The sequence below is a fragment of the Denticeps clupeoides genome, chromosome 13 (assembly GCF_900700375.1).
Source record: "Denticeps clupeoides chromosome 13, fDenClu1.1, whole genome shotgun sequence".
NCBI lineage: Eukaryota > Metazoa > Chordata > Actinopteri > Clupeiformes > Denticipitidae > Denticeps > Denticeps clupeoides.
Genome location: NC_041719.1, coordinates 6,262,685 through 6,277,859, shown reverse-complemented (window position 1 = coordinate 6,277,859; position 15,175 = coordinate 6,262,685). Strand labels below are relative to the sequence as shown.

At 43.7% G+C, this 15,175-nt stretch overlaps 1 protein-coding gene and 1 pseudogene across 1 annotated transcript; both read left to right on the top strand.

The window, feature by feature from the left end:
• The first annotated feature begins 2,439 nt into the window (after positions 1–2,439).
• LOC114801994 (sodium- and chloride-dependent GABA transporter 2-like) lies at positions 2,440–12,312 on the top strand (annotated as a pseudogene).
• Positions 12,298–15,001, top strand: LOC114801995 (sodium- and chloride-dependent GABA transporter 2-like). Its single transcript, XM_029000570.1, has 4 exons — positions 12,298–12,468; positions 13,831–13,871; positions 14,430–14,600; positions 14,700–15,001. Exons 1-4 carry the CDS (start codon positions 12,405–12,407, stop codon positions 14,790–14,792), a joined length of 369 nt encoding a protein of 122 aa, XP_028856403.1. The 5' UTR covers positions 12,298–12,404; the 3' UTR covers positions 14,793–15,001.
• Positions 15,002–15,175: the final 174 nt, after the last annotated feature.

The window sequence follows — 15,175 nt, the reverse complement described above, 5'->3', positions numbered from 1 at the left end:
TGAGTCTAGCTGCTTGGACTACAGGACTTAAGAACAGTTTTTACCATCAGGCCATTCGACTCCTCAACAGCAACACCTGAACACCAACATTACACCCACATTGTGTTACTCACTCACAAACTGTACGTGCACACACTTAAATACTGACTGGAACATGCATCTACACTCTACGTGCTATAACTGTCATTGTACTCATTGCTCAGTATTGTCAGTTTGCCTCATCTGGCTGTTCTACCCTCCCACATGAAAATTGTTACTTTTTTACTCCTTCATATATCACCCTTCTCTTGTAGACGTATAACTTGTGACTTCTTGTAAAGTGACAAATTTGATATTGCCAAACTGTCTGTTTTTTAGCATTGTTTTTAACAGTGACTTGCATTTCTCATCATACAAATTTTACTGTAATGTTTTTCCCTGCGTTAACTTGCATATGACAAATAAAACTGAAACTGAACTATTCAAACCATTTCAAACTTTTTTTTTACATTTATCCAAAACTTTTTTAATTCACCCATGTAATTTTTCATCTAACCACGTTCCCCAAAACATTTAATTGAAACGTTTGATTTTGAAGTCTTGATTGCAAAATCTTTGAAAAAGTTTACCTTTGTTTTGTCACAGAAAATTTATCACCTCACTTTGTATCTTCTATTTTCATAATGTTCCTTCCTATTTTCCAGATTGTGAACATCTGCAAACAGCGAAAACCCCACCCCATTCTCAACATCACCAAAAACATAATTTATCATTGTAGAAAGTAATAAAGGACTCTCTGTACAGCCTTGAGGCATTGCAATTTCAAAAAAGTATTTCTGCGAATATCTCTTCCCTACTCTAATTTGAAGTGTTCTTACCTGCCAAAAATCCCTGAACCATCTGTACACTTGGCCTGAGATGATTTACAAAGTTCCACATTATATTGTTTGCTTTCTCAATGTCAAAAAAGAAATACACACACACAGACAGACACCAGGACAACATCTAGGTAAAACATAACTGAGCAATATGACCCTAAAGCGCAGGTCTGTAGATACCAACATTTTACATGTAAAAAGGAAGCAACAACAAACTTTCAGTTTTCATTGTGAGCATGTAGCAGTAAACAAGAGTGAGACTCAAACACAGTTTCAGAGAAATGAATTCAGTTCATTGATATTGCAATTAAATTATTACATTAATATAACAGACGCCTTTGTTCTCCTTCCATGTCAAACTGCCCTGGGCAAGCTGTGATCACACCTGGAACACAAGTAGATTTAAATAATTTCTGACTGGCAAAGCATTGAGATCAGGGACAGGAAGCTTTAATCAGACCAGACTAAAGAAGATGGAACTTGTGAACTGTGAAGAGGTTGAGGGTAGGAGAAAGAAAATTAAGGAAAGAGGGCAATGGAATAGCAATATAGAATTGCTCCTGGTTGTCGCAGGGAACATAGTTTGGATTAGAAAAATGTTTGGAGATGTTAAAACTTAAATGACCTTGTACTGAAATTTCATTTCAAGGTGCTTTCTTGGTGCCCTACGTGGTGGTTGTGGTGACCTGTGGGATCCCCCTGTTTCTTCTGGAGAGTGCGATGGGTCAGTACACACAGCAAGCAAGCATCACCTGCTTGGGAGAAGTGCCCAATTGCTCAGGGTGAGTGGGGAAGAAACTTTCTCATCTGTTCAGGTCAATTTATTCAAGGATTCATAGTAGTTATTGTCATGTGTATGGAAGAAATTAAATTTCTCTGTAAAATGAAAATTCTTTCTTTGCTGTCCATGTACAAGTTAGGTAAAGTTTAATATATAAGGCACAGTGAAGGTTTCTGTGCTTGTGGTATTATTGCCGTTAGGTTATACAGAAAAAGGTTTTGGTGGAGATTCGAAGTCTAATGTTCATGAGAAAAAATAAAATACTGTTTGTCTCTAAGGAATCGGCTACACGGGTATAATAATGAGGGTCTATAGCTGCATGGCTTACGTCATCATCCTTGCCTGGGCATCTTCTGTACCTGTGCTTCTCTTCTTCTACGCCAAACTGCCCTGGGCCAGCTGTGGCCACACCTGGAACACAGGTACGAACACTGACTACATCTTGCCATGTGTAACAACAGCAGCATAACAGTAGTGCAACAGCTTCAAGAAATTAAGAATAATGAACTAAAATATATTTCACTTCCTGTAGAAAGTTGTGAGGACTTCGACACACTGAACAAATATAACCAGACTATAAACACCAACTCGACCTCCCCAGCAACTGAATTCTGGGAGTAAGTTTTTAAAGTCAAACACAGAAGGAAGCTTTTATAACACTGAGAATGCAACAGAATTCCAGATATTCTAACAACAACGTATCTCCAGACGGAGCTGGGCAGTGTTCGGTGGGAGATCCTCCTCTGCGCCATTGCCATGTGGGTCATTTGTTACTTCTGCATTTGGAAAGGTGTGAAGTCTACAGGAAAGGTTGGTGTTTAGGATTCAAATGTAAAAATTAAACAATAGTAAACTTTCAATGACTACAAGAATTTATTTTTTATCATTTCTATTTTTTTATTTTGAGCATGTAGAATTAGACAGAGAGTGAGACAGGTTTTATGCAGGCAGGAAGGAAGGGCGGAAACGCATGACATTCACAAGATGCAAGGGCGGTCCTAACCTGTTTGGTGCCCTGGGCGAACAACCCCCCACCCCCCCACCCCCAAACACACACACGCACAGAGAAACATAAAACACATTACAAATAATGTATTTACATATTTTATTGTAAAACCTGTTGTTGGAACCACACTGAATTGTCTAGATAAGCATATACGGGGCTTTGACCTTTTCTTGTCCATCTTCCTTCGGTATCGAAACCCATCCTGCAACCCAAGGATCGTCCCAATGTAAAGGAATAGACACTTTAGTGCGCAGATTTGGTTCATATTTATTCTGCAATTTCACACAACCTAGGAAAAATTAATTGTGACATATTGAACTTGGATTGACAATATTATGAATGAATGAAATATGCTTTATTTGGAAGCAGCCATACCAAGGACTTCTGCTCACTTCCTGCATATATGGGTGTGATAGAGTACATAAAGACAGCTCATTATTTGCAGCTCCTTATGTTTGTTCCACTTTAAATACCGCAGTGTCACGGGTGGGCTGGACATGGCGGTGAAGGAGGACGCATTCGCACGATCACAGGACAGGGGTTTAATACAGACTTCACAAGACAAGGGAACATTAACACGCACAATGACACGACGGTGAACAGACACGAACAGGATAGTTTTATCGCACGGATTCGCCGGTACACTTGGGAACTGATTAAAAACATGACATGGATCATGGCGGGGAACTGGCGATTACCGGAGGTGCGTCGCTGGAATCTGGACGAGACGGCGGCGTCGGGGGACGTCCATACATGGAACCTTGAACATGGAACTATGGAGCAGACGTCCTCCCGACCATCCACGGTTTCCTGGATCTCAGCGGGGCGTAGATCGGCTGCGTCCACATGGTCGGGTCATTCTGTCACGGGTGGGCTGGACATGGCGGTGAAGGAGGACGCATTCGCACGATCACAGGACAGGGGTTTAATACAAACTACACAAGACAAGGGAACATTAACACGCACAATGACCCGACGGCGAACAGACACGAACAGGAGTTTTATACAATTATATAAATAGACAACAAGTGAACACAATCAGGGAACATTACACAAGACAAACATGAAACTCCGGTCCGGTCAACCCCTGCCGGTCCGGATCATGACACGCAGGCTGCAATGCTATTTATTTAACAGTGAAATGTCCATATTCATCATAAATCTATGTGCATATGAGCAAAGTTCCCAGGTCAATTTTATAGTGAAAAATGTTTGGGCCAGAAAAGTGTAAGTTGATACTATTTGTACACATCCTACTTTACCCTTTTTTTTCTTTCAGTGCCACTGCACCTCAGGTACACCACATGAAAATGTACACATATAATTCAGACAGAGATTTTCTCTGTTCGCCAATGAAATGAAAAGGAAAAGATCCAATTTAAGCCTGGAGGCTGTTAGAGGGTCTGGGGTACAACACAGTGAAATCCCGACTGTGAAGATTTTCAGTCATCCAGGTGAATTTGTCTGAAAGTTGAGTCATGGCAACTGGACTTCTTTCTTTTATTTCTTTAACGTTTGATTCTGCATCCACGGAACTTTGTCAGTCTGAGGGAAGTTGGCTTGTGTTGCCCTTTCATCCATCCCCCAAATATCTGGCCCAACTACCACATCCACCAGGTTGGCCACATTTAATGACCCATAAAATGGGGGCAGGAGGAGCTGCCAGGGTGGAGCTGTCACATCTACCCACACCCCCTCCCCCTGCCTTTGTTTCACTTAACAAGCCTATTCAAGGCAGGAGTGAGGTGAAACCAACCTGGAGGATACATTTGTGGTCACAAGCCAACTTCCCTCAGATTGACAAAGTTCTGTGGATGCAGAATGAAACATTAAAGAAATTAAAGAAAGAAGTCCAGTTGCTAAGACTCAACTTTCAGACTGTGAAATCCCGATTAACCCTAAAATGCTGGATCTCTATTTTCAGGTGGTGTATTTTACAGCCACTTTCCCCATACATGATGCTGCTGGTGTTGCTGATCAGAGGGTTGACTCTACCTGGTGCCCTGCAGGGGATTGTGTACTATCTGAAGCCTGACCTCACCCCGCTTCTAGATCCTCAGGTTACTTTGAACAGCCTGTATGAGTTGTCAGTTTCAAAGGATTCAAACCAGAACTTTTCCGACATAAAATGCAGATCTCACAAACCCCATGGTGTCACGACTACGGACTTACGAGGGAAGGAAGCGCAGAGGTCTGACATGCTGGGAAGGGGATTTATTATAACACAATAAATACAAAGAAACAATGGCGCGGTGGCCAAAAAGGGGAAATAAAGGGGAACACCACAAACAAACCCGCAGGGCGTGTGCCGATTGCCAGAACTCAAAACACATATGAAACTAAACCAGGTCAAGTTCGTGCAGAGAGTCCACGAAAATGCCGGAGATCTCGAACGGGTGGAAGTCTCTGGCATTTATGGGGCGTCAGGATTGGAGTCAGGTGTGGAGCCCAGCTGCAGGCAATCCTGACAGAGCCCCCCCCTCCAAGGGCTACGTCCTCGGAGCCCCAGCAGTGGAGGCGGCGGGGCAGACGGCGGCAACCACAGGGCTCCTGCCCTGCTGTATCCTCCCCTTGGAGGACCCGGGCTGGCTCCGGACCCTCGGCCTGGCTCCCCGGCGTGGTCTCGCGTGGCGGCCCCGGACCCTCGGCCTGGCTCCCCGGCGTGGTCTCGCGTGGCGGCCCCGGACCCTCGGCCTGGCTCCCCGGCGTGGTCTCGCGTGGCGGCCCCGGACCCTCGGCCTGGCTCCCCGGCGTGGTCTCGCATGGCGGCCCCGGACCCTCGGCCTGGCTCCCCGGCGTGGTCTCGCGTGGCGGCCCCGGACCCTCAGGCTGGCTCCCCGGTGTGGTCCCACATGGCTGCCCTGGACCCTCGGACCTGCACAGAAAAATCAGGGCCGATCCATCCGGGTACGTGCGGGCCCTGTCTCCGCACGTCCCCTCTGACACGTCTTGTGTCACCCCCTGCACTGCGCAGGGAGATTGTTCCAGAGCCTCCGGCGACCGTTCCAGGCACCCCAGGCTGATGCCTTCTCGGCACGTGCAGCCCCTCTCACTGCACGCCCCTGGTGCCAAGGTGGGGGCATTGCCAGACCATCTGGTGGACACAAAGAGGGGAAATGGGGGCGACATACGGACACTAATGCCATGCACACACACAAAGACAAAGACAGAGAGAAGAGAGGGTCGCCTGGCTCCCTCTCTGGGGTCTCCGGGACCTCCTCAGGGGGCACAGCCAGGATCTCGAGAGGTGCGACCTTCTCGTCGCCCACCAGTGCTGGGTCTTCTTGCCCCGGATCCTGACTGGCGCTGGATGTGGTGGAGGGGCAGAGTTCGATCCCTGGCTCAGGCTCTGGCCGATTAAACTCCGCCCTCAGCCTCTGCTGAAAGTCCCGAAAACTCCTGTCTGTCTCTCCCTGCTGCCAGAGGGCTGTGCTCCAGCCCCATGCTGATCCAAGCAGACACGCAAGGATGGTGGTGGTCTTATCAGTGTCTGCTGCCCCACTGAAGGGTCCCGGGACACTTGGGCTGTCCCACACGGGGCTGGGCACGTCGCTGGAGATGGTGGTAGGTGTGTGGTGTGGAGGGGGGCGGACGTCTTCTCCAGCAGGTGTGGACGCTGGTGCTGCGCTGCCATTTCGCTGGGGAACGTCCGGGCAGAGGGAAGGCGGGTCGGCGACTGGAGCAGGAATGGAGGATTCCCTGCGAGGCAGTCCCGGCAGCGCAGTTGCTGGCTGGCGACCTCCCGTCGCCCTCTTCCACCAGCTTTCCTCACACTGCTGGGAGGGACGTGGGTTTCCACGGCCCTCGTGACGATCCTGGATGGGCGCGATGGGCGGAGCCATCCCGGCACCGACCGCCGAAACGGCGTCATCCTGGTCGTCGTCCGTGTCAACCTCTTACCCCCGGAAGTCACGTGGGTCATCACGGACGCGGCGATGATCTCGGACGCGCACACTGGCCGGAGCCATCCCGGCAACGACCACCCACCGAAAATCCAGGTCATCATCGCTTTCGTCATCCGTGTCCTCCCACCGGTGACTCCGAGGGTCGTCCACCCTGCGGACATCCTGGACCTATGGCGCGATAAGCTCCCATGGGCAGTACTCTGGCCATTGGGGCTGGAGGCCTGCCCACCTCCACGCTGGAGGGACGCCGCCGTTGTTGCCGCTTACACCCCTGGAAGTGACGTGGATCCCCACGGACCTCGTGACGATCGTGGACGGGCGCGATGGGCGGAGCCCAACTCGCGTCTCCCGTGCTCTTGTCGTCGTCATCGTCCATGTCGTCCCAGTCCACGGGGAGCCACGGGTGAGGGGGCAGATCGAAGACGATGGCGTGGGCAGCAGCGAGGAAGTGACGTGGGCAGCGAGCGCAGAGGACGCGAACCCCACGATCTTCGGCATGTCGAGCCAGGAACTCTGCGCTCTGCTGGCCAGGCTCCCCGTGGACTGGGACGACATGGACGATGACGACGACGAGAGCACGGGAGACGCGAGTTGGGCTCCGCCCATCGCGCCCGTCCACGATCTTTCAGGCCATGAAACAGCAAAACAGAGATCAGTGACTGAGAATGGAAACATAGTTGGGCGAGAAATGTGTAGAAGTTCCCCTTCCTCTGCTGCAAGAACGGTGAAGGTTCCAAAAGAACAACTCTTTACAAAGCAAGAGACTGTAATTTAAACAATTCCTGTATTACTGCTATTTTATATAACAGTAGTAACTGGCTGCCAAAAGGAACTAAAAGTCTAAAGTACAGTTCAAGGATACAGAAAAAAATTAATTCTTGGACTCCTCAAATTTACACATAAAGAACACTAGATTAATAAAAATTAAAAGCAAGAACTTACAGTCATCAATATGTTCATACAGTTAGAAAAAGCAGAAAATCATTTTGTGTTCAGATTAGTCAGCACATTTAGACTGACAAATATGAACCTGTCTTACTGTAATTTCCATGTGTGCTTGTTTCTTTGAATAAATTCAAACACAATTCAGGATGGTACACAGTGCTTCACACTGCTTTAGTACAAATACATAATATTGTTTGTACGACAAATAAACAGACATTTCTTGTGCTCTTTATGGTGGTTGTGATGAGGTTTTAAGGGCCGTTTTCAGAGGTTTTAAGGGCCGAGAACATACTCTAAAAGGAAATAAGGGAAAAAGGCTGGCAAACCCAGTGCGAGACCATATAATTAAACAGATGATTTAATAATAAATAAAAATTAAACAAATAAATTGCAGAAAGATAGACAACAAACACAGATAAGCTTCAGCGGTGGTCTAGTTCTACCATGAAGCCAGGCTGATGATGATGAGTGTCATGACACGAACACAGACAGAGAACAGGGGACCAAACTAAGACATGAGCTGAACCCTAAAACAGAAGAGCCCACGCTGACCTAGAGACAGGGAGAACACAGACAGGGAAGAGACAATCTGACTGAAAGTAGAACTCAGACGCTGTGAAGTTACAGTAGTTTCATGTTGAAAATTCAACAGATATTCAGATATTCACTAAGCACAACCCTCCACAAAGACTTCTGTTTTACCTAATACCTAACCATATTTTATATTAATATTTTTAAAAATTGCTTTTAATTTTTATTAATCTAGTGTTCTTTATGTGTAAATTTGAGGAGTCCAAGAATTAATTTTTTTCTGTATCCTTGAACTGTACTTTAGACTTTTAGTTCCTTTTGGCAGCCAGTTACTACTCTTTTTTTCAGTAGCTTCCACACAAAGTGATCATGTGATTCAAAACCAATGTAGAGCTGTGCTGCTGCATGGAACTAGTCAGACGCATTTTGGTTTATTGAGGTTTTCTTCACCTTCAATTTTATACAAATTAAAGTCGTAATGACTGAAATTGATTAGGATTTAACCGTTTAAGAACTGAATCTAGCTGCTTGGACTATAGGACTTAAGAACAGTTTTTACCCTCATTTTATTCAACTTTTCCACAGCAACACCTGAACACCAACATTACACCCACATTGTGTTACTCACACACAAACTGTACGTGCACACACTTAAATACTGACTGGAACACGCATCTACACTCTACGTGCTATAACTGTCATTGTACTTGCTGCTCAGTATTGTCAGTTTGCCTCATCTGCCTGTTCTACCCTCCCACATGAAAATTGTTACTGTCTTACTTCTTCATATCTCACATCTCATATATTTTCTTGTAAACTTAGAACTTATGACTTCTTGCGAAGTGACAAATTTGATATTGCCAATTTATTTTCTTTCTACCTTGTAAACTTAAAACTTTTAGCAGTTTTTAGCAGTGACTTGCATTTTACTGTAATGTTTTTCCCTGTGTTAACTTGCATATGACAAATAAAATTGAAACTGAACTACATTTCGATTTTTTTCACAATTATACAAAATGTTTGGAGATTCCCATATCTCTGCTACAGAAATGGTGGAGGTAAGTTATGTACAAGATACACTGAGATATATTGAATTTCTTTATTTTACACTAATTTTGTTACTGTAGTCTATACCACAAGGACTGTATGGTTTACGATGCAGTAATGTATGAACATTTAAATATCATGTTTCATAACCACAACTCTAACCTTATGTACACACGAACGAACAACATAAGAAACATTTTGTTAAAACGTATATTACTTTGTACTGAATTTTATTTTCAAGGTGCTTTCTTGGTGCCCTACGTGGTGGTTGTGGTGACCTGTAGGATCCCCCTGTTTCTTCTGGAGAGTGCGATGGGTCAGTACACACAGCAAGCAAGCATCACCTGCTGGGATAAGTTGTGCCCAATTGCTCAGGGTGAGTGGGGAAGAAAATTTCTCATCTGTTCAGGTCAATATATTCAAGGATTCATAGTAGTTAATATCATGTGTATGGAAGAAATTAAAATTTTCTGTACAATGAAATTTTTTCCTTGCTGTCCACATACAAGGTAGGTAAATTTAATATATGAACACAGTGAAGGTTTCTGTGCTTGTGGTATTATTGCTGTTAGGTTATATGGGTGTTGTAAAAATGTTTTTGAATGGAGATTTGAAGAAGATAGCCTAATATTCTTTAGAGACAATAAATGTACTGTTTGTCTCAAAGGGATTGGCTACACAGGTACAATAATGAGTGTCTATAGCTGCATGGCTTACGTCATCATCCTTGCCTGGGCACTTCTGTACCTGTGCTTCTCTTTCTATGCCAAACTGCCCTGGGCCAGCTGTGGCCACACCTGGAACACAGGTATGAACACTGACTACACCTTGGCATGGGTAACAACAGCAGCATAACAGTAGTGCAACAGCTTCAAGAAATTAAGAATAATGAACTAAAATATATTTCACTTCCTGCAGAAACTTGTGAGGACTTTAACGCACTGAACAAATATAACCAGACTATAAACACCAACTCGACCTCCCCAGCAATTGAATTCTGGGAGTAAGTTTATAAAATCAAACACAGAAGAAAGCTTTAAGGACACTGAGAATGCAAACAGAATTCCAGATATTCTAACAAACAACGTATCTCCAGACGGCGTGAGCTGGCGATCTCAGGTGGTATTGAGGAGCTGGGCAGTGTTCGGTGGGAGATCCTCCTCTGCGCCATTGCCATGTGGGTCATTTGTTACTTTGCATTTGGAAAGGTGTGAAGTCTACAGGAAAGGTTGGTGTTTAGGATTCAAATGTAAAAATGAAACAATAGTAAACTAGAAACAGTAAACTTTCAATGACTACAAGAATTTTAATTTTGAGCATGTAGACAGAGTGAGACAGGGTCGATGCAGACAGGAAGAAACTTTCACAATGAAAGCAGACAGGAAAGCATGAATTCACAAGATGGGGATTAACTTGTAAGAAAGACACACAATACATTGACAAACATTCAATAACCCGACACAACAACAGGTGCAGACAGTCAGATAATCAGGGGCTGTGACGCCCATGGGCTAAGGGTTTAGCACAACGGGTGCTCCTGCACATGATTATGGAGTCCTGATCCATCCCAGCTCCATAAGAACCATGAAGCAGCACCCAGTATGGGATGCGACAATGATGTGGACATGCACATAACTCACCTTAGGTTTGTTCCAGTTTATGTTCCTGGCCTTATTGCCACATGCCTTTGGGTCTGTAATTGTTTATCCTTTGTTTCCTTTGTTTTAGCCCTTGTGCCGCTTTTGTTTGTATTTATAATCAAGTACTCTGCGCCTCACTCTCCTACCGACCTACCAACCTACCAATGTGACAGGGGCAACCACATGGAATCCATGGAACTACAGCCTGGCACATCATCCACGGTCCGAGCCGTGACACAGTTATATTACAAAATGTGTGGAAACGTTTGCCTCTTTGGCTGAGTGGAAATCAGACGTGCCCATCTCACAAATCTTTAGTTAAAATGAGTAGATCCAGTATAAGCCTGGAGGCTGTTAGAGAGTCTGGGGTGCAACACAGTGAATTCCAGATTAACCCTAAAATGCTGGATCTCTATTTTCAGGTGGTGTATTTTACAGCCACTTTCCCATACGTGATGCTGCTGGTGTTGCTGATCAGAGGGTTGACTCTACCTGGTGCCCTGCAGGGGATTGTGTACTATCTGAAGCCTGAACTCACCCCACTTCTAGATCCCCAGGTTACTTTGAACAGCCTGTATGAGTTTGTCAGTTTTAAAGCATTCAAACCAGAACTTTTCCAACATAAAATGCAACCCCATGGTTGTTAGTTTGAATCATTGCTTGGACCTTTAGTGGGTGGAGTTTGCCTTCACTATACCCAGTTTTTAAAATTCTTTTTTTGATAATAAAATGAAATCATATAATAGGTTTGTGTGTTTTCATGCAGGTGTGGATGGAGGCTGTAACTCAGGTCTTCTTTTCTTTTGGTGTGGGTGGAGGAGTGTTGATTTCACTGGGGAGTTACAATCCATACAACAACAACTGCTACAGGTATGATTTAGAACCCGTCAGTCCCCAAAAATCTTAAATCAAACCACACCCCTTTAATATCCCCAAATTAGCATCCTAAATTCAAACCTCTCTGGCAGGAACTGTTTCTGGCTCTGTTTGTTGAACGCTGGTACCAGTTTGGTGGCTGGATTTGCAGTATTTTCAGTGCTGGGCTTCATGGCTAATGAATACAATGTTGGCATTGCAGAAGTTGCAGAGTCAGGTACTGTACTTATAATGGCTTGGGAGTATCTATATAAAACAAACAATACGAGTAATCAATATAGTTCAAAATAAATTATGCTTGTGGCTACATGAATAACTTTTTTCTTCTTACAGGTCCTGGTCTGGCATTCATTGCGTACCCTCAGGCAGTGGCCATGATGCCTTTACCCCAGCTGTGGGCGATATGCTTCTTCATCATGATTATATTGCTTGGCCTGGATTCACAGGTGGCATCAAAATGTGTACACACATACACACACACATAAATACACACACTAACAAACAAACAAACAGATATTAACTGTTGGATGCATAAACTCTAGTTTGTTATGATGGAGGGGGTGATAATGCCAGTGATTGACCTGGCTCCCACTGTGCTGCGCAGACCTGGACGAAGAGAACTTTTACTGCTGGTCTTCAGCCTCTTCTGCTTTAGCATAAGTATCCTAATGATTACAGAGTTGATCAGAGCACCAAATATAAAGTTAATCTGATTGTAGTCATTTGTATGATTTGTGTCTATAATTGCTTGTCTATAAATAAGCCTTTTCCCTGTAGGGTGGGATTTATGTCCTGCAGGTCTTTGATTACTATGGCATGAATGCATCTTCCAAACTCTTCCTCTCTAGTCTTCAGTGTCTCACAATGGGCTGGATATTTGGTAAATAATAAATAATTGCAGTAAAATCAAAGAACGTCCTTATGCTGTAAATGCAGTGGTGTGCCTTCTCTGTTTAATTAATGGTTTTATGTTGTTTAAATGTTTCAGATCATCAAAAAATAATATACAGTACAGGCCAAAAGTTTGGACACACCTTCTATTTCAAGGTGTTTTCTTTATTTACATGAACATTTACGTTGGTAGATTCTCACTGAAGGCATGCTGTGATTACTGCTTTGCACACACTTGGCATTCTCTCGATTAGCTTCAAGAAGTCGTCACCTGAAGTGGTTTTCCAACAGTCTTGGAGTTCCCAGAGGTGTTTAGCACTTTGCCTTCACTCTGCTGTCCAGCTCACCCCAAACCATCTGGATTGGGTTCAGGTCCGGTGACTGTGGAGGCTAGATCTCCACTTTTTGTTAAGTACATAACTCCACATGTGTTCATTCATAGTTTTGATGCCTTCAGTGAGAATCTAACAATGCAAAAGGTCATGAAAATAAAGACAACACATTGAATGAGAAGGTGTGTCCAAACTTTTGGCCTTTAATGTATACTAGTCAAAGATTACTGTCACAGCTCAATAAATGAATCATGTAAATAAGACCTGCCTGACAAAGTGATGTAGACCAAAATATCCTCAAAAACCAGACATCATGCTGAGATCCAAAGAAAATTAGGAACAAATGAGAAAGAAAGTAATTGAGCTCTATCAGTCTGGAAAAGGTTATGAAGCCGTTTCTAAACCTTTGGGACTCCCAGCGAACCACAATTAGTGAAAACATGTAACAGTGGTGAACTTTCCCAGGAGTTACCTGTCGATCGGGGCAGAGTTCATGACAAGAGAAAGGGATGGGGAGCCAAGACGAAAAGCACTGCTGAGCAAAAAGAATCACTGCATTTCAGAAAAAGAACATCATACCAACAGTAAAATATGGTGGTGGTGATAGTTTTATGGTCAGAGGCTGTTTTGCTGCTTCATGGCCTGAAAGACTTGCTGTGATTAATGGAATTAGGATTTCTGCAGTTTAACAAAACACCATGAAGGAGAATGTCCCTCTATCTGTCCATGACCTCAAACTGAAACCAACGTGGATTCTGCAACATGACAACGATCCAAAACACACCAGCAAGTTCACCTCTGACTGGCTGAAGAAAAACAGAATGAAAACTTTGGAGTGGCCTAATCGAAGTTCTGACCTGAATCCTATTAAGATACTGTGGCATGACCATGAAGTACAACAATTTTGTTGTTCAAAATTCCCACTTTTGATGATCTGAAACATTTAAATGTGACACATGAATAAAGTACTATACTACTCTAGTTACGCCAGATAGAAAACGTGCCTTTCCATCTTCCAGGAGCGGAGCGCATGTGTGATGCAATTGAAGACATGACAGGAGTGAGACCCAGCCGCTTCTTCAGTTTCTCATTAGTGGTTCTGACAGTTTTTAAACAGGATTCCACACGTGTATGACCCATAGTGATTCTAATTAATTCAGTTAAAAATATATCAGTATGATGCTGTGCTTATTGGCTGATTTTTAGCTAGTCTCTGTTGACATGGATAATGATCATTGATAATGACCATAATTACTAATAAGAAATCAGATTTTACATCAGAAAATTACAATGAGCCAGCTTTATTGGTCCTGTTGTGGACACCTTTTGCTGCTGGCTTGAGCAAAAGAGCCAAGAGGCATGTCATACTTTAAGCACACTTATTTTCTATTATACTTTCCCAAACCATACATGGTGTCTGCAATTTTGTCCTTTCTCTACCAATTTGGTTACCTGTCACAAAAACGTATTAATTATCTTACAGATTCCTGTGCTGTGCATGTGCTGTGCAACAGCTGTGCATGGACTTTACTGTATTCCAACATGTGGTGCATCTGTCTTAAGAGTGCTGAATTTATGTGTTAATTTAAATTATTCCATAATGTCCTTCTTTCCCCAGGTATCCTTAATTGGCGCCTTGGCCAATTACAAGCCCCTGACATTTAACCGAACCTACACATACCCGGTGTGGGTGAATGTGCTGGGATGGATAATGATGCTGTCGTCCAGCCTGGCGGTACCAGTACTGGCTGTCTACTTGCTGTGTACTGGAAAAGGAAGCCTGAAACAGGTTAGTTTAAGTTTTGATGGAATTTATATATGCATGTACAAGTTTATTTGTTGGTCTGGTCTGTAAATAAATAATGATGGTATTTCTCTCTCTTACCAGCGCTGCATTCATCTTTGTCAATGTGCTGATGACCTTCCTTTGACCCGGAAGCAGAGGGAAGAGCTTTCAAAGTTGACCCCAGATGCAATGTAGTTGCCGTGGGGAACAAATAAAGCTTTTAAGAAGATGTTGGGACACCTAAGAGAAAATAATCTAGAATTCTTTGGTTTATTAAAAGTTGTTTGCATCAATGTGAAAATAATAACTAACATCTGAGTAATGAACATTATCTTGCAAGTAAAACTGTACACATACATTATCTTAGATACCATAATAAAAGTTAATCATGAGGAGTTACTAAAGGCTACTAATTGCAGTAGTGCCACCTTCAGGAAAAAAGGGGGCTGTTCAAGTTTTATGTGTCTAACATGTTGATCACGTATCATTCTTCTGTTCAAGAAATAAATTCATGACATTTTTAAGAAAGTTTCTGCCGCCCCTGTGAAACTGTTGATAAAGAAACATTAAAACAACAC